The sequence below is a fragment of the Haemorhous mexicanus genome, chromosome 25 (assembly GCF_027477595.1).
Source record: "Haemorhous mexicanus isolate bHaeMex1 chromosome 25, bHaeMex1.pri, whole genome shotgun sequence".
In the NCBI taxonomy this organism is placed as follows: domain Eukaryota; kingdom Metazoa; phylum Chordata; class Aves; order Passeriformes; family Fringillidae; genus Haemorhous; species Haemorhous mexicanus.
Window position 1 is genome coordinate 1,418,242 of NC_082365.1, and position 19,107 is coordinate 1,437,348.

General features: G+C 51.0%; 1 protein-coding gene across 3 annotated transcripts; it reads left to right on the forward strand.

The window, feature by feature from the left end:
* The first annotated feature begins 25 nt into the window (after positions 1-25).
* Positions 26-18,899, forward strand: FKBP5 (FKBP prolyl isomerase 5). Of its 3 annotated transcripts, XM_059868081.1 has the most exons (13): positions 41-108; positions 430-537; positions 5,581-5,657; positions 8,087-8,204; positions 9,030-9,174; positions 9,379-9,521; positions 10,397-10,511; positions 13,339-13,495; positions 13,934-14,024; positions 14,782-14,865; positions 15,293-15,478; positions 16,254-16,493; positions 17,760-18,899. In XM_059868081.1, the coding sequence occupies exons 3-13, from the start codon at positions 5,647-5,649 to the stop codon at positions 17,865-17,867; spliced, it is 1,398 nt and encodes a 465-aa protein (XP_059724064.1). In that variant the 5' UTR covers positions 41-108; positions 430-537; positions 5,581-5,646; the 3' UTR covers positions 17,868-18,899. The 3 variants fall into 3 exon arrangements, with proteins under 3 accessions (XP_059724063.1, XP_059724065.1, XP_059724064.1); XM_059868080.1 differs by lacking the exon at positions 430-537 and having other exon boundaries at positions 26-108; XM_059868082.1 differs by lacking the exons at positions 430-537; positions 9,030-9,174; positions 9,379-9,521 and having other exon boundaries at positions 33-108.
* Positions 18,900-19,107: the final 208 nt, after the last annotated feature.

Consider the following 19,107-nt stretch of genomic DNA (forward strand, 5'->3'; position numbering starts at 1 on the left):
GGGGCGGGGGCGCGGGGCGGGGCGGCCCGGCCGGGCGGGCGCGCGGGGCCGCTCGGAGCCGGGCGGCGGCGACAGCGGCGACAGCCACGGCGACAGCGCCGGCGACAGGTGGGACCCGCGGGCCGGGGAGCCCCGTGAGCCCCTCTGGGCTCCCGCCACACCCCGCGTGGGGCTGCGGGACTGCCGGGGGTCAGGCGGTGCGGGAGCGTGCAGCAGTGCGGGGTTGGGGACCCCGCTGGGGACATGCGGGGACACCGGACACCCGAGTGGGGCTGGGGCGCTGGGGAAGGGGATGCTGGTGTCCAGGGGGCGAGGGTGGCAGCGGGGTTCGTGCCCCGTGGAGGCCCCGTGGTGCCGGCAGGAGGTCCCGTGGGGATGCTCCGGTGCATCCCGGGCTGCCCGGGCTCATTCCGCTTTTCCCGGCCCCAGCCGAGGCTCCCGGAGCGCTTCTTTTGTCACCAGCGAGCAGAGAGACCCCGCAGGGTGTGTGCATCACTGCACACAGCCCTTGGCAGCAGGTACAAGTGGTTGCACAAGGTAAATGTGTTTTTTTGTAAAAGTTTCTGCGATTTCCTCCTCCTCTCCGGGCAGAGAAACTCTTGCAGAGCTTCTGTTTTTAAAAGGCACGTTGGAGTGAGCTTGCTCTTCCCAGGAAACTGAGTTTTACACAATGGGCTGTAGGAACTCGTAGGAGATGTGTCTGCCATCGGTGTGTCCCCAGGCTGCAGCTTCCAGCTGAGCCTCCAAAGCTGCACCGAATTTCTGCCCCCACTGGTGCAAATACTAAAAGTACCCTTAAAAACAAAAGTACCCTTAAAAAAAAAAAAAAAAAAAGCCAGGAGCTGATACTTTGTGGCTTTAAAGATAGAGTTTAAATAGTGTCTCACCCTAACGAGCTATTGAACTTGAGGTGGGTTTGAGGGCATCACTGGGGTATCAAAGCCAACCTGGGAACTGGCATTAAAAGTTAAAAAAAAGTTGAAAGTACGAATTGCTGTTTCCTTTAAAACATGAGCAAGCTGTCTCCCTCCTGCCTCCTCCCCTGTCTTGTTGAAGGGCTGGGGAGAAGAAAATCATTCAATACGTCTGGCAGAGCCTGTATCTGGCTTTTTTTGTTTATTTTTTTTAAATAAATGCAAATCACCTCATCTTCCCAAGGCTGTGTTTGCCCAGCACACACTTCAGTCATGATGAGGTCCTTTCCCAGCACTGTTAGAGCACCTTCCTGCTGGGATGAACCAAAAAATAAGGACAATTCCTGAGTAAAAAGCATCCCTCAGGAACATCACTGCTGTGTAGTTTTGTGTGTTTTAATTAATTACCTGCTTGCAGAAGGAGAAAGTTTGCTGGAAGGTTTGAGATGCTTGGCACCAAGACCTCCCCGGGCTGGCTGCAGCTCCCAGACTAGCTCAGGGGAAAAATATTTTCTAAATGGTTTGAAAAATACTTTGTCCTCAGATACTTCTCATTTTTTACTATTTTATATCGATTTTATTTTGTAGTCACTCTCGGTTACATGAATTTATATAAAGTTGTTGCAGCCCCTTGAGGGAGCTGTGAAGCTCCTCCTGATCTTGTGCACATTTCAGGGAAATAGATATTACTTAGCAAGGATTTTTTTATTATTTTAGTGCTCTGTGCTTGTGGGTGTATAGAAGTGGCCACGAGTGCTCTAACGTACAAGTTGTTCATGTAACTTGTTTTTCATGGAGCTGACAGGCTTTTTCCATAACTAGTAATTGTGATTAGTAAGGATTTCTGATTTTGCAAGCGAGTGCACTGGAAAATTAGGAAAATAATAGTAAAGTGACTGTCAGAAGTGAAGAGTCAGGGCTGTGGGGGACTGCAGTTAAATCATCCTCTACCTGCAGTGTCCCAGCTTTGTAAATAGCAGTGTTCCTCCTAGATGGAAAAATATCCTCATTGCAAGTACTTTTTGATTTCCATTAAATTTAACCACTGAATGAAACGAGCCTGGCAAGGAGCATCATTCCTGGGATGTGCCACCATCCCAAAAAGGAGCCCAGGTGGGATGCAGCCTCCCTCCCCAGCCCAGGTGATGCCCACCCGTGTGTATGTCAGAGCCTGTCCTCACCCTGTGCTGCCAGGGGTGCTGGGGCTGCAGCACTGTCCCCAAACCCGGGGTGTCCTCTGCCCCTCCTGCCCCTCACAGCACCCCCAGCCATGGCAGTGCCACCCCAGTCCCCTCCTGCAGTTTGTCCTCTTGTGATCCTTCTCCAAGAAACCCTCCCTTGGCTCCAGAGCAGGCTGGTTGCACTGGGAATTGCTATTTGCCCAAAATAATTTGGCATTTATGGCTCCCTGGTGCAGATGGTCCTGGGTGCTGAGTTATTTCTGGGTGCCAGAGCTGCTGCTGGCACTGCTGGATGCTGAGCTGGGGATTCCCCCCTGGGGATGCTCCAGGTGCTGCTGAGCCCTCATTTGTGGGGATAAATCATCAAATCCAGCATTCCCCCCTGCCAGGGCTCCCCTGGCTGTAAATTGCTTGGAGAAAACCCCAAATCTGAGCAGTGAGATGTTTTTAGAAACAAACAACAAAAAATTATATAAATCCAAGTTTAATTGCCACATTTATTGCGGAGGAAAGGCTAAATTAAAACAGAATTGGCAAACAAGGAGTTTCTTGTTTATTTCTGGTTTGTATTTATTTTAGTCCCCCCAAACTGTCACTTGAAATTCAATTTGCTCAGCGCTGGTGTAGCTGCTGCCAGGAGGCTGCTCTGAGTCGCCTGTGGAGGGCTTGGACTTCTCTTGGTGTGCTGTATGGGGAGGGAAAGTTCACATTTAACAGCCAGAGGTGGAATATTTAATTCCAAAGGCCCAGCAGGTCTGTCATCCCTGCTTGTTTTGACCAGAGGAGACACAACTGAAAGGACCTCGCTCGTTTTTGGTGGCAGAAACCCAGTGAGAGGGTGCCAAGGAGTGGGCAGTGGGATGTCAAGTGCTTTCTCACATTTTACAGATGGTTTATATAACCTGCTTGGCTATATCATTATTTTTTTTCCTGTCCAGTTACATAATCCCAATTTATGAGAGCTTTAGGAGGTTGCATTCCCCACTGTTCCATGTCTCTATATTACAGCCTCTGAGCTTGTTAGGGTGCTTGGCCTCCCTGCCAGGCATCTCCCAAGAAGCTCAGGCTGGTGTGGAGCAGCTCTAATACCCTCATTATTGCCATATTTCCGGGGTTATTTTGTTTTAGCCATCACCAAAAGCTGTGTCAGCCCCTCAGGAGCAGGGTGGGTGCAGGTGCTGCCTCTCCCTGCTGATGCAGAGCAAAGACTTTGGGCATTCCTGGTTTCCCAGTGTTTTGAGGATCTGTTCTTGTGGCAGAGGCTTGCCACAAGATTTTTGTGGTGGAAGCAGCTGAAATCCTTGCTGGGGGCTTTGGGGGCAGGTAGGAAAGGAGCTGCAGAGCATCTCTGTGTAGAATCCTCAGCCTCATCCTGCCCCTGGCACCTTCTCCCCTGGGCACAGCAGCTACCCATAAATGTCTGTGGATTTTGTTTTCCCTGGTGTAAGTTTATCCTTCAAAATAAGGGAGGAGAAAAGAAAATGCTGCTTTTTTCCTTAATTCCCTTTGACATGAAAGTGGAGGGTGCTGTGTCTGTGGGTGCCCACTCTGGAGGAGATGGACCACAGGCTGCTCACAAGAGAGCTCAGAGCAGCTTTATCCCTCTGATTTTATTTTTTTTATTATTATTTTGAAGTGACCTGGGAAAACCAAGCAAGCATTTCCTTGCTAGAAAACCAGCAGAAGGGCCAGATTCTTTTAAATGAGTTTATATTGTGAACTGGGGGGATAAAACCACCCCTCTCTGAAAGTCTTTTGTGTGCTGCTGGCACGGGCCTGTTCACCTCACCCCAGGGGATGCAGAGACACTGAACCCATCTTGCTTCTGCCTGAGATATTTATTCTGGCAGGGTTAGTGACCCATCCTGCTCACTTGTTCCCCTCACTGCAGCTGAGGAACAGCCTCTTATTCCACATATATATTTTTTTAAATCAATTAGTTATGACTTGAGCCTTAAATAAAACCATTTCAGAAGCTTTAAAGTATTAGCTAGGCAGGATGATGCAGCCAATGTGGTGGGAGCATCCACTGCTGCCTCTAAGCGAGCTGCACTCAGTTTTCTTTTTCACTTTGTTATCCTCTTAATTGTTTTAAAACCTTCCCCTGATGGTGCTTTTCTGCTAATAGGCAGACACCTCGTGGTCCTTGGGAGGTGTCTGGGGACTGCATCCCTCTCTGAGGTGTCCCCAAGGCGTGGCTGGCACTGTTTGGCACCAGGGTCTCCACGGTGTTCACCCTGGATGCAGGAGACCAGGGATTGTGCTTCAGTCCCTGCAGGTCCGAGCTCACCCTGGGTGCCCTGGGGGTTCCTCAGGGGGCTGGGCAATCCTAGCAGCTCTGTTTGCATTTTGGTTTTTTGTTGGAACAGGAGTTGCTGTGCCTGGCCTGCCGGGGTGTTGGCTGCTTGCACAACGTGCAGGCTAGGAAGTAAATTGATCCATGGGAGCTCTTAGTTGGTGAACAATAGTTTCAATTTTATGGCTTCCCTGTTTGTTTTGAAGGAGGTGGACAAAGCCAGGTGGCCAGGATTAAAAAAAAAAAAAAAGGAAAAAATTAATTAACTGTGATGTGGGAGTGTGAGAAATGGCACTCAATGTCTAGGTGAGTCCTTATGTGTTGGGATGCAGCTGAGATTTATGTGGAGCTGCTTGTCCACCTTAGGAAGGCCATATTTTGTTAGAAATCCCAATTGGAACTCATGACCATCCCCTTCCTTGGTCTCTGCTCAGCAGGCTGGCCCTGAGGTGTCTTAAAACACCCTCATCCAGGAGAAATCACTGCTCTGGTCTTCCCTCTCCTGCTGCAGAGGCACAGCTTGCTCTGCAAGAAGGGATTTTATTAGAAAAAAACCAGTTTGTGATGGAAGGGGAAGCAATCCACTGTGGGACAGTGGAGAGAGTCAGCTGCTGCACTAATTGGGTTATTCTTCATTATTGGTCTGTGCTGGGGCTGGGGGATGCATGTGCAGCCCTGTGCTGCTCAAGGGGCTGGGATTTGGGGTGGTGATCACCAGGATCCAGGGCCCCACAGCCCCCTGCTGTGCTTTCAGATTTGTTTTTTTAAGCCTGACCTTTGGGTTTTCAAGAAACTCCCTCCTGTGTTGCAATCTGAAGCTTTTAGGGCCGTTGTGGTGCTGTGGAAGTGAAAGTGCCTTGTGCTAAGTGGGTCTTAAAAAACAAACCCCAGAGCAGCCAACTCTTATTTTTTCGTCCTGGTAATTTTCATCCCAGTGAAACAGTTGGACAGGATATAGCCTTGATTTGTTTTTTGTAAAGCTGATGGTAAGATGCTGCTTTGTGGAAACAGCAAGTCAAAACAGGTTCTGGCCATAGTCTTCATCACCCATTTCTGACCATGGTGGAGCACGATCTGTGGCTCAAAACTGCTCTCTTCCCCCTTCTTCTTCTGAAATCCTGTTTTGGAATAAAAAAGCATGTGTGTTTATTAATCTTTTTTTCTTTTTGTCCCCCCCTCTTCTCACCAGGTATTTCCCCGCTGTGTCTCTGGGCCTGGACTCTCCCTGCACCTCCAAACCTTCCCCAAGGATTGCATGGTGGCAAGGTGAGACCCCTCAAAACCCTGCCCAGCCTTGCTGTTCCCCATCCCTTTCCCCTCCTGAGAGCCTCTGGGAGGGATCTGCAACATGAAGTTTCCATTTGGAGCTGGCCAATTCCCGGTATGCCGATTTCTAGGAAACGGGGCTGGGGATCGTGTGCTTGGTGAAACCCTAGCAAGTGTGATACCTGTCTGTCCTCAGCCCAGGGTCACACATCTGCATCCCATTCTCCCCTCTGAATTTGCACCTATTCCTCAGTGTTGGGAGACAGCAACACCTGTGTGGAGAGGGAATTGTTGAATTAAAAGGCTTGGTTTTATTTATTTCTGTGCTTCTCCGACCCATCCGTGTTTATGTCCTGGGGAAATGAGCAGTGTGGATGTTCAGAGGAGAGGATGGTTTGTCCTGGCTTCATTTCCAGACTTACAACATTAATCCTGTGGGTAGTAGCAGCAGCAAGGGGAAAGCAGGATCTGCTTGGGGTGTCAGAAACACCCAGGGGCTTTTGCACAGAGTGATTAATTAATGCCCTCCCTGTATCCAGAGTATACAAACAAGATTCAGGCTCTGACACCACCAGCAAGCTTGCTGTGCTCGGTGACATCCCTGCCTGCTCTCCATTTAAACCTCAGGGAGTAGCAGATTTTTTTTTTTTTTTTGCCCTACAACTGTTTGTTTCAATTAATTGGGATTTTGGCCCCTGGCCAGCCTCCTCCTGTCGCTCCAAATGGGAGATAAGTGGGAGCAGTGCACTCTTTTCTCTAACCTAGTTGGAGCTGTTTTTGCTGGACGGGGGAGCCGGGAGCTCTTTCCTAACGTGGGCCACATCTCCAGAGCTGGCTCCTGTGGGCTCCCTCCCTCCCAGGGCTGCTGACGCAGAGCTCTCCCCTCCTGCCCGCCTTGGCCAGCTTCCCTGGATGACTCCTCTAATTGCTTACGTAGAAAAATAATGAGAAGGATGCGTGGGGTGTATTTTTAGATGTCTCTTGGTGGGATTTAGCAAGCGGCAAGCCCGAGCCAGCACCTCCCTGTCCGTCTCCTGCATCCCAGCCGTGGCTGCTTGGTGGACCTGGGGAGGCTCTGTCCCCACAAGGTGGTGATGCTTGGGCAAGCTTTGCTGCTTCTTGGGCTTCTCCTGGTCCTTGTGGGTGGGTTATGGATGATGTGTCTCTGGTGCTGCAGGGGATCTGTGCTGGGGAGTCCTGAGCTGAGGCCGTGCTGGATGGGCACTGCCTCCTCCTCACTCCTCTCCAAGAGGAAGGCTGTGGTGGTTTGGAGACCATCCCAGCACCCAAATCATTGAATCATGGAAAGGTTTGCATTGGAAGGAAACTTTCAAGGCCATCTAGTCCAGCCCCCCCACCATGAGCAGGGACACCTTCCACAGGACCAGGTTGCTCAGGGCTCTGTCCAAACTCCCCCAAATGCTCCCAGGACTGGGGCATCCATCACCCTTTTGGGTAACCAGGGCTTCACCACCCACATCATCAAACATTTCTTCCAAAGTAACCCATGGCACGTTTTCCAATCAATACCTGTGGGATAATGGGTCTCACCACATGTTGCTTTGCTTTTTTAATGCTTTTTTTAAAAAGATGTTCCCATCTGAAGCCCCAGCAGCGCAGAGCAAAGGGAGCAGAATCCCATTAAATATCACCCAAAAGACTGTGATAATTGAGCTTTGCAACAAGTAGTTCCTTTATTTTTCTCTTTGCTTCTTCCATTTCAGGGCTCTTTGTGTCTCAGTGGCTTCCTGTGCTGGGGGGCCGGGCTCCAGTCCTTCCCTTTCCACCCGGGTGCGAGGAAAGCAATTCTTCTTGCAGCGCGACTTATCTCTCCTTGGAGCTGAAAACATCCTTTCTTTGCTCTTTTTGAATCCCCCAAATGAATGATTTCTCCTGCTGGTTAACATCAGCTTCCACGCTGAAGACTGTGGGAAAGTTTCACAATTACAGTGGCTTTAATAGATCTGGTTTATGTCTTAAAAATCCCATCGCTTTCTAATTCTCCGTCACATGTTTCCTTGATGATGTGTCGCCCAGCAGTGCAGCTACCAAAATAGCCCCATGGTCTGAAGGAAATCATCAGGAAATATGGTTTTGAAACTGTAGGCAATTCTTTTTTTCACCAGGAACCATTGGAAAAAGTCTGTGTTTAATGGAAAACGTGGCTTTTCTGGCACCTTGGCTGCTTATGTGGTGACATTTGGGAGCACAGTGCTCCAGCAGTGTGCCCAAAAACCCCTCAGCTCCTTAGATTGTTGCTATGAATTTTCTCTTTATCCACCCAAATAGCTGGGATTCTTTTGGTGTTGGGCTTGCTTTAATTCTTGGGGAAAATGCTTGCTTGTGCATTGTGTTTCCTTGCAGGGTGACAAACCCTTTCCTCTTCCACCACCTGCCAGGCTGACAGGGTGTGTGCTGTGTCCCCCCAGGTCCAAGGAGACCATGACCACTGATGAGGCCACCAAGAGTGAAGGGGAGGTGCAGGCAGCAGCTCTGGCTGAGCGTGGGGAGGACATCACACCATCCAAGGACCGAGGGGTTCTGAAGGTGAGGGGGATCTGCCAGGAGTGTCCTGCTCTTTGGGGTGCATGGTCACCTCGCTGGGCTGCATCCCCAGCCCTCAGGGTCACAGCTCCAGGGCTGTAGGATTGAGTTCTTTCATTTCCAAGGCAAAGAGGATGAGCATTGCTTGGAGTAAAGGAGAATGGAGTGGTGGTTGAGGCTGGTGGGCCCAGGCTGCTCCATGAATTTCACTGCTATTGTGTTCCTAATCAGATTATTAGCTGTAAATCCACAAAGCATTTCTGTGTGTGACTCACAAACATTAGAAAGAGCACATTACTGAGGTCATCCAGTCTGCACCACAACTCCTTTTTCATATTGAGGGCCGTTTCTGGATAGTTCTGCTTCTGAGCACTTACACTTCTCCACTTGAGTAGGACCTTTCCTCCAAGAATAGCATCCTCCCCTGCTCCATCCTCAGCTCGAGAACTGCTTGTTCCCGGCTGCAGCGTTCAGAAAAAAGTGTTGACAAGGAGTGAGTAGTGAACTGACACACCCCTGTGAGTAAAATGTGTACGGACAGAGCGAGTGGAGCTGCACTGGCTGCAGGTTTGGGGCCATGGTGTTTATCCACCCAGTGTGCCCTGGTCTCTGCTCCCAGCCCAGGCCAGCTCCACTGCTGTGGCTCCACTTTGAGAGTTGTTTTGAGGAGCTGATGATGGGCAAACTGAATAGCTCCCTCCTGTCACTCAGGGCAGCACTAGGGTGTGTATGTGTAAATGTATGCATTTATGTAAATGCCTCTGTGTGTATCTCCCTCCCTCCATATGCATCCATGGCCCCAGCTCACGGGTGGTTTCTCTCCCTCAGATCATTAAGAGACCTGGGAGTGAGGGTGAGTGTCCCATGATTGGAGACAAGGTTTATGTGCACTACAAAGGCAAACTGGCCAACGGGAAAAAGTTTGACTCCAGCCGCGATCGGAACGAGCCCTTCATCTTCAGCCTGGGCAAGGGTGAGCTGGCCCAGGGGTCCATCCCTGGGTGGTGGAGGGTGGCATCACCCCGGGATCTCCCTGAGCCTGCTGCAGGACAGCTGGACAGCATCAGCCCTGCCTTAAGTCGCTGCTGAATGTGGGGTTGTTTTGGGTGCAGCAAGGCTGGGTTTGTTCCTGCGTTGCTGCTTGCTCCCTCCTGCCTGACACCTGCCTTTCTCCTAGGTCAGGTAATCAAGGCATGGGACATTGGGGTGGCCACCATGAAGAAGGGAGAGATCTGCTACTTGCTCTGCAAACCTGAGTACGCCTACGGCTCTGCTGGCAGTGCCCCCAAAATCCCCTCCAATGCCACCCTCTTCTTTGAGGCAAGTAATGCTGCTGAGCTGCTGTGTGGATGAGCAAGCTTGCTCCCTTTCTGCCTTGCCAGCCAGCTCAGAAATAAAAATTTTAAAATTATTATTAATAATAATAAAAAACCCCAAAGCCCAAACAACAAAAAAAAATCCACAACAACAACAAAAAACCCAACCCAACTTGGATTCCTGAAACGTGTCCCTCTGCTCCAGGAACTGCTGCCAGGGCTTTCTCAGAAATGTGTGTCTGAGCTGGAAGGCTGGGACTGAAACTCCAGTTCAGCAGAGTCCTGGTGCTGGGGCAGGGAGTGGGCAGATTCCTGGTTTCAACATGCACATGGGAAGGAGAAAGCAGCTGGGAAATGCCTCCAGGTGCTAAAAAACCATTAGTGCTGAGGGGTGGTAGGAAAGTTAAGTTTTTGGCACAGAGCTGGCCCTGGGCAGGGCTCGTTGGGACACAGCAGGAGGAGGGAGTCTGTCCTAAATTAAGGCTCAGGCCTTCCAAGTCAAGTGTGGGCTAAGCTGAGGGTCAGAGCTGGTCCCATCAGAGGATGAAGGGGAAGCTCCTGCCCACACTGGGGGACTTCCACAGCATCTTCCAGCAGCAGCTTTGTTGTACCCTTACAGGTTCAATAAACTTATTTTTGCTGTTACTTTGTGTTATGCTTCAGGTACTGGACGTGTCCCAGTTTCTAATAAATCCTGTGTTTTATGCTGTGGTTTGGATCTGGGCTGTATGGGCAACTTCTGCTCGTCAGCTGAAAGGAGAATTAGCTGGCTTGCTTCTCCAGCCAGGGGATGAACTGCTGCTTTGGGGCTCTCTGCTGTTTTTCTCTTCTCCCTTCCCCTTCCCTACTCTCTGCCACTTTTCCTTTTTTATTTTTTAGGTCGAGCTGCTTGACTTCAAAGGCGAGGACTTGTTTGAGGATGGAGGAATAATCCGGAGGATCAAGAGGAAGGGGGAAGGTTACTCCAACCCCAATGAAGGTGCTACCGTGGAGAGTGAGTGCTGGGCCCTCGTGGGACAAGCAGGGCTCAGTCCTGAGCTGATCCCTGTCCTGAGCTGATCCCTGGCACTGCACAGGCTGAAGGTGGCTGTGCATGCTGGTGGGATGCAGTGAATCCATCCAGGGGCCACATGGGCTGGAAAGCAGCTGGGGATGCTCCTCTGAGCTCTTGCAAAGTGTTTCGGACACTCAGCAGTTTCTTTGGCCTCCTCATTCCAATGTTGGTGGTATTTTTGGGGGGTCTCATCACATTTCTTATAGAATGGGGCTTTTTCCTTCCCTTCTGGCCACAGGGCTGCTGATGGCAGGGGGCTGAGGCTGAGGTGGCCTCAGCTGACACAGGAGGATGAGGAGCTCACATCCCATTGGGCTCTCCCTCTTCTGGTCCCATTTCTGGAGCAGACATTTCATGGGGCTGGACAGGGGAGAGCAGACTGGGGTTTGGGGTTTTTTCCTTCCTGGGAACTGCTCAGACACACACACAGGGCTCGCTCCATATGGCACACATTTACTTTCATTTCTTAATTCCAGAGTTCCTGTGCACAAAGATCCTAAAGTGCCTTTATCAACTGAGAAGTTGAATCTGAGCTGTGAGAGCTTACCAAGCTCTCAGCTTTAAGTGGCTGGTTCTTCTAACGAGACTCTCTTTTAGGGAAAAATGAGATTTTGGCTCAAATCCCACTGTCTGAGCAGTGGTCACTGTGCTGGGGGTGGCACAGCAGTCCACCCTGGGGCAGGGCTGTGATGGTTTACCTCAGCTGTGGAGTTTGGGAGGTGCTGGACTCAGGCTGGAATAACTCACTCTTCCAGGAGCAAGTACCTCCGGGTTTTTATAGGCTTTAAGTTTTACAGACCCTAAATCCCAGCTCTGGTCCCTAAAACCTGTGCTGCAGCTGAAATCTGGCATTCCAGCTTTTGTTACATCCTTTCCCCCCACACCCCTCCTCCTCCTCCGTTTTTAATCTGAGTACAAATTGCTGTCAGCACATCAAGTTCGTGTGCCAGCCGCACTCAGTACACTCTGTTCTCAGCTCTTCAAAAACAAAATCGCTGCAGGCACTGAGAGAACAATAAGTCAGAGCAGCAACCGGAGTGATGTTCCTTCAGTGACTTTTTTTTCTCTGTAATCCAAGAGCGGCTGAACCAGCTGACCCACTCCTGGAAACCCGAGCTGAGATTTTCCCCTCTGTGCTCGGTGTGTTTTCTGTGCAATTAAAACAGAGCAGAGCTATCCTTGGAAGGAAGGATCACAACATCCCCTTGTGCATCCTGTTTTAAAGTGGATCCTCCCATCACCACCACATCCCACAGGGGATGTGGGACGTGGGGGAGCTGCTGGTTTTAGGGTCAGGGATTATGGATGTGTGCTGGTCAGGAACGTGCAGGGAGATGCACAGGGCTCTAGGGTGGGTGGCTTACCTGTATTTTAGGCAGAATTTCCCACATTTTCTGTGCCTAAAAAAACCAGCCAGCTTGGTTTTGAGTAGTGCAAAAGCAGAGGTTGTCCCTGGTGGAGCTGGATTTGCTTTTTGTCCTCATCCCAAGCTGGGTGAGCTCTCAGCAGCCTGACTGCCATGGTCACTGTGCACCAGTGATGGGTGCAGGATGTGTCCCAGGGAGCTGGCAAGCACCTGAGCATCCTCTGCTTGAGTCCCAGCATGGCTTTGGTGGCAAGAGAGGAGTGACAAGGCAGAGCCTGGCATCCTGCCCCATCCTTGGGTTCTCTTATGGCAGCTGGACCTGCCCTTGCAATGGGGGCTGCCAGGTCTGCCCTGGTCCATGCCTCTCATCCTAAGGACTTCTGAGGGTCCCAGGGCAGGGGATGGACACAGATTTCCTTCAGCCCAGGCTGCAGCTCTCCTTGCAGAGCCCAGACCCTCATGGGTGTTTCTGGGACCCAGCTTGTCCTGCCCCTCACCTGCCACCACAGCAGGGTGCTCAGTGCCCTGCAGCATCTCAGGTTGCATTTTGTTCCCCTCAAACAAAGGTAAAGCTCATGTCTTTGCAGGCTGCAAAACCTTTAAGAACAGTTGTGATTTTTTCCTCTTACAAAGCTTTTTTTGTTGTTGTTGTTGTTTGTTTTAGCTTTTTTTTTCCCCCCCAACAACATGTAGGAGTTCCTTGTGAAATTGCTTTTACTCGATGCCTGCCTGCTTGTGTGTGTATGCCTTTTACCCTGCAAGCAGAATGCAAAGGTTGTAGAAGCGTCCCCAAAGCCTGGAGCGTCTTCAGGTTTGAATAAATAAAGAATAATCTTGCTGTGGAAAGCCAGCCAGGAGTGCCAGGTGCTGAGTGTGCCAGGTACCCAGTGTCCGCTCTGCCCGCGCTTCTGCAGCCTCTGGGGCTGGAACAGCACGGCTCCTGGTTGAAGATTAAAAATAAAAAAGTTTATCTTGTACTTTGAGTTCTCAGAGTCAGGGGAACGTGGCCTTGTTTTGGAGGCAGGAGTCAAGGCAGTATAGCACAGTATAGGAGTTGTAATCACCGTGATAAACTCTGCCTGGCACCGTGCCAGGAGCAATATCCAGTTCCAGTAAGACTTGACTCGTGCACTTGAGTACGAGGGGAACATATTAGTCACGATGTTTATCTGTTGTTTGGTCCCTGCTTAGACAAGATATGCCTGCCTTGCTTTTCAGCAATGTTCCCAAGCCCTCCCCATCCCTCTTCTCCAGGCTGCCCCCAGCCCTGGGTCTTCCCTCCTCCAGGCTCTGCTGAGTTTTGGGAGAGATGCTTTATAAAATGCCTGTTCAGACACTTTGGAGCCCACCTTTCTCCAAGGTGATTCTGGGTGCCACCCTGCCCCTCTTTCCCCTCTGCAGTTCACCTGGAGGGATTCTGTGGCGGCCGCAGGTTCGACTGCAAGGACGTGAAATTCGTCGTGGGCGAAGGGGAGGACCACGACATCCCCATTGGCATTGACAAGGCCCTGGAGAAGATGCAGAGGGGAGAGCACTGCATCCTCTACCTCAGCCCACGGTGAGGAGCATCTCCACAGCGATGCTGAGTGGGTCTCAGCCTCCAGCCCGTGTGGGAGATGGTGATCCTGAAAACAGGACACTCCAGGAGAGTCTCAGAGGACACCAGCAGGGGTGGCCAGTGGCATGTAAACAGGAATATTGAGATGCTTTAAAAAAAGCAGGTGCAAGGGCTTTGGCCAAGTGCAGTGTCTGAGATGAAAATGTCTCCCTGGAAATGCCCAGGCTGTGTAAAAAGATGGCTTTGATGCAGCCAGAAGGGATGATTCCCAATGTGTGCACTGGATATCCACAGGGACCTTTGCTCGTGGAGAGTAACATCACCCTGTCCCCAAAATGTTAGAAAGCTGTGGGTGACAACCTGGGTGTGCATTTATGGGTGAGCTCTGCTGAAAATAAGGATTTCCCCCTTCTCTGAGTGCCTCCCCCTGCCCTGCAGGTACGGCTTTGGCGAGGCTGGGAAGCCAAAATTCGGCATCCAGGGGAACGCGGAGCTGGTCTACGAGGTGACCCTGAAGAGCTTTGAGAAGGTGAGGGCAGAGGTGCTCCTGTCCCTCCCTGGGTTGCAGGAATGTCAGGGCCTGTGTAGCCTCCAGCCTTTGTCCCTGGCGTGGCTGCAGCCCAACCCCTGCTGAAGTGGACACGTCACCGAGGAGCTTCGTGTTCTCAATTTGTTCTTCTCTGTTGGTTTGTTTTATTCTTCTGGCTGAGGTCCAAGGCTGGGTGTCTTATTTGTTCCTAACCTTGTCCTTTTGTACTTTCTTTTTATTTTAATATTATTTTTTCTTCTTCCTTTTTTTTTTCCCCTCTTCTTTTTCTTTTTTCTCCTCCTTTTTTCTCCTTTTTCCCTCCCTTTTTCTCTTCTTTTCTCTTCATTTTTCCTTTTTTCTACTTTTTCCCTTTTCTCCTTTTTCTCTCCTTTTTGTCTGATTTTTTCTCCTTTTTCCCTTTTTATTTTCTTTCCCTTTTTTCTCATTTTTTTCCTCTTTTTTTTCCCCCGGGATGCACAGATAAAAGCTGGTCCATCCAGCCAGCCCTTGGCTGTGCCCATGAGGAGGCTGGGGATGGGATGCAGGAGAAGCCCATGGGATTTGCACGTCCCTGGATGGGTCCCCTGCCTGTGCCATCACTCTGGCCAAAGCAGGGGCAGGACCTGTCTCCAGGCTCTGTGGCACAGCCCTGCTGAGCCCTGAGTGTGACCACGCTGTCCCAGAGAGTGGCACGGTCCTGCTGGGGCAGGGGAGGCTGCTCTGCTCCCCTGGGAGTGCTCCAAGTGTTCCTTTGCAGGCCAAGGAGTCGTGGGAGATGGACACCAAGGAGAAGCTGGAGCAGGCAGCCGTGGTCAAGGAGAAGGGCACGATGTACTTCAAGGTTTGTGAACTTGGGGGTGGCAGGGGCAGAGGAGGGGAGCTGGGGCTGGATTTGGCAGTCAGAGAAGCCATGTGCCCCCAGACAGGGCTGGGGAAGGTGAGTCCTGCCCTCCCTCTGCCTTTTTCTCACTCCTTGATGCTCCCTGAGATATCTCATCCCTTCCCAGCATTGCCTTGGCTCTGTGTGCTCCCTGCAGAGCAGGACAGCAGATCAAACCCTTCCCAGGCCAATGCTGAGGGCCTTTGCATTCCCCTTCCCAGCTGGGGCATCCCAGCTCCCCACTGCTCTGGCTCAGCTTTTCCCAAACCTGCTGGTTCGGTAGGAGTTGGGATCCTTGCCTGTATTTATTGAACAGCCCACATGCCACTTGTCACCTGCTCACAGGACAATCCAGGGGCAGTCTGAGCCTCTTTTTTGCTCCTTTCAGGAAGGCAAGTACCTGCAGGCAGTGATTCAGTATGGGAAGATTGTGTCCTGGCTGGAGATGGAGTATGGCTTGTCTGAAAAGGAGTCTAAAGCCTCAGACTCCTTCCTGCTGGCTGCCTTCCTCAACCTGGCCATGTGCTACCTGAAGCTGAGGGAGTATGCCAAGGCTGTCGAGTGCTGTGACAAGGTAGGGGTGCCCTGGTGCCATCCCTGGGTCACCAGAAACTGATGCCTTTATGGGCTACCTAAAAACAGAGGCCAGACGAAATTAAGGGAATAAAAAGCATTTCTGTTTATTGAAGGGCCTTGAGGTGCATTTAGGGGCTAAACACAAAAAAATGGACAATGGGTCACGAGTTTGCACTTGGCCATTTTCATACTGGGGGTTAATCTTCCACTTACAGCTTCAGGTAATGAAGTGATTTACCCCAAGTTTTCTCCCCCACAACTCACTTTTGTTTCCATCTCTTGGGGCCTGAGGCAGTGAGGTGTCCTTGATTCCAGGCCTGGAGAGGAATTGTTGTGTCTGACCAAAATGGGGAAGCAGCTAATGCTGTATATGGAGTTAAGAGTTATACACTAAAGAATTACAGGATTACAAATATATGAAAACTATAAAAGCTAAAGTCCTGAGGCATCAGCATGAGCCTGGAGGATGAAGCATCCTCTTCTCCTGCATGTTCTCATTGGGAGTTTGGTGGAGTTTTTAAAAATTTCTTTTTGTGCCAGAAGGAATACCCCTGCCACACTCAGGGGTACTTGAAGCAAGGAGAGATAATAAAACTATATTAATGAGCTCCCAGCTGCTGATGGAAATGAGGCAATTTTTGTCGAGCAAGATGCAAGTGTTCTGGAGATTTGAAGCCACCTTGTCCTAATTTTGACAGATTTATTGAGGCTTCAGCTGTAGGGGATCTCTTGGGAGGGCTCAGAGATGTTACCAGACCTGTGTGTGTTCCCAGGCTCTGGGGTTGGACCAGGACAATGAGAAAGGCTTGTACAGGAGGGGTGAAGCCAGGTTATTGATGAACGAGTTCGAGCTGGCCAAATGTGACTTTCAAAAAGTGCTGGAAGTGAACCCACAGAACAAAGCAGCGAAATCCCAGATCTCTGTGTGCCAGAAGAAAACCAAGGAGCACAACGAGAGGGACCGGAGGATCTACGCCAACATGTTCACAAAGTTTGCAGAGAGGGATGCAAAGGTGAGTGTTGCTCGTTTCTGGCCATCCAGGGTTGTGCTGAGGGATGCTCCACAGGTTTGTGATGAGAAGAGATGGGTTAAACCAAATTAAATTAGAGATCAGGATGGAGGATGGATGCATTCAATTATAGGTCAGGATGGGATAGAGCCTGCTGCAGTGGGAAGAAGTGTTTTACTCCTTGTCTCTCTCTTATGCAGAGGGTGCCATCAGGTGCTCAATCATCAATAAAAGCATTTGCAGAGTGAGTTCACAGGGGCTGATAACAGGGCTGGTGTTGGTCCTTAAGTTGGCTGCTCCCAGCTAGTGACTGCTGATGAACTCCTGTGGCCAGTAAAATGAAGTATCATTGCATCTCTGGCAGGAGTATTTTGAGACATGATAGTGTGGATTTCCTGAAGCTGGTAAGGCAATACCTGCTCCTCTGCTTGGGTGGAGAGATCACTGTCTCAGAACAGGCTCTCATCCAAAATTCCACTGAACAAAACCTGCTGTACTGTAATGAGAGAGGACACAGCTTTGCAAGCCATCTGCATGGGTCATTTTTAGTATAACCTCCCCTGAAGCAGTGTCTGGAGGTTGAGGCTGTGGATTAAGTGACTGGTGCAGCCCCTGGGGAGCAGCATGCTGGGGCAGCTGGCTAGGGCAAGGATCAGGGCCAGCCTGGGCAGCTGCTGGCACTGTGCTTGGCTTGTGTGCCAGCTGTGATGGGCACAGTCACTGCTGGAGCTGGCATAAGGCTTCCCTGTGCCTGAGTGCTCCTCTCCTGCACCCTCTGGATAGGCTGCACCCACAGCTCAGTCCTGTATCTCCACTCTGACACTGCTGCCTTACCTCCTCATCCCTCTCTTCCCTGCCCATCCATCCATCCATCCATCCATCCATTCATCCATCCATCCATCCATCCATCCATCATCCATCCATCCATCCATCCATCCATCCATCCATCCATCCATCCATCCATCCATCCATCCATCCATCCAGGCTCACTCTGTGTCAGGCCCTGCTTCTGGAGAGGTGGCTCACATCATTCCCAGGCCTCTCACACCTTCCCCCAAAGCTTTAACCTCTACCAGCCCCTGAGTCAAGGAAGCAGAACCCTCTGGTGGGAGCTGCGCTGCTCGATGGGCACAGGGGAGTTGTGGGGGGCAATTTTACCTCTCCCCTTCCAGGCTGGACTGCCTGAGCCTCTTCCCAGCATTCCTGTCTCTTGCCTGCCCCTTCCCTCTCCCCTTTCCAGCTCAGTGTGTTTTCTTTGCTGTTTGGCAGGAAGCAGCCAGCAAAACTGGTGTGGAAAAAGCAGCGGAGAAGGCGGCGTGTGGAAAAGGACCCAAAACTCCTGGTGCTGAAGGTGAAGAGGCTGAAGGACACGTATGATGGAGGAGGAGGGGATGGCATAGCCTCCTGCCCTTGGCCCACACTGAAAAAGGTTGCTGCCAAACCTTGGGACTTGCCAGTGTTTTCTTGTAAAGCTTGTTACAGTTTGTGTGATCGTGGAAGCCAAAAGCACCTCGCAAAGAAAATCGACCCCGTCCCACTGCCCTGGGTGCACTGGGGGCAGAGCAGGAGTGGCAGGACACCGTGGGACCACTGCACGTGGAACAAATACCCTTTAAACAGCAGGGAAAAGAAAAGAAGTTCTTATGATGATAAATTAAAACGCTTGGCTCCTGGGAGGTTTCCGTAGACGGCTTGTTCCAGCTCCCTGGGCTTTGTGTCCACTCTCAGCACAGCATCCTCTGAGAGGAGCTGGGATGTGGGACGTGCTCCTCGTGCCCTGCAGTGCTGCCTCTGGGTGTCCCAGCACAGCCCCGGGGACAGGGATTGGCTTTGTCCCCTGCTGACTCCTTGCCTGTGGCCAAAGGTTGCAGGGCAGAGCCAGGATGAGAACCCACATGGCCTCTGCTGCAGCCCCTGGGACATCTTTAGTCTTTAAAGCACTGTTTGGGGAGGGGGGCACACACAGATTTTACCTTCTGAAGGAGCTGGTTCCTGATTCTTTAGAGAGCAAAAAAGCCTGTCCAGCTTTGCAGGTGCTCAACCCACAGCCTGCACCCCATCCCTTGGCTCCTGCCTTGAAATGGGAGTTTTATTGCTTTTCTTGGGATCTGTGTGTGGGGAAATAAAAGAGCAGGTTGACATGTGCTTCAGAAAGCCAGTGGCTGGGTCTGAGCTGGTGCCATGGGTTTGTCACTGAGCAGCTTTCCCATGGTGAGGGGGTCCTGGGTGCATGGTGTCCCTGCACCAGAGCTGCTGCTGCCTCCTCAGCCATCAGCCCTGTCCATCCTAAAGGGGCACTGTCTCTACCCCATGAGAACAGCTTTCCAGTTGTTATTTTTCCTGTCTCTATAATAATACCCCTTTTGGAGCTTGAAAATAAACAACTGAAAGAAAAAGAAAAAAAAGAAATGGTCCTCTTTCTCTGGATGCTGCTCAGCAAACGGGGGGGCTGTGGGGAGAATGGGTGGGTGCTCCTTGGGGGGGAGATGCCCCAGCAGTTGAGGAATTATTGGTGTCTCCAAGAGCTGCTGCTGCCCCTTTTTCCCAGTGCCACTGTTCTCTGGAGAGCCAGGGAAGGGACAGCAATCCTTGCTTTGGAAATGCCTGGCTGGGGGAT

What these genes read in the sequence shown, in the direction of transcription:
- FKBP5 (XM_059868080.1), top strand. An exon ending in ATCCTCTACCTCAGCCCACG is followed by an intron (nt 13,496 to 13,933) that starts GTGAGGAGCATC and finishes CCTGCCCTGCAG; the next exon opens with GTACGGCTTTGGCGAGGCTG. An exon ending in CCCTGAAGAGCTTTGAGAAG is followed by an intron (nt 14,025 to 14,781) that starts GTGAGGGCAGAG and finishes GTTCCTTTGCAG; the next exon opens with GCCAAGGAGTCGTGGGAGAT.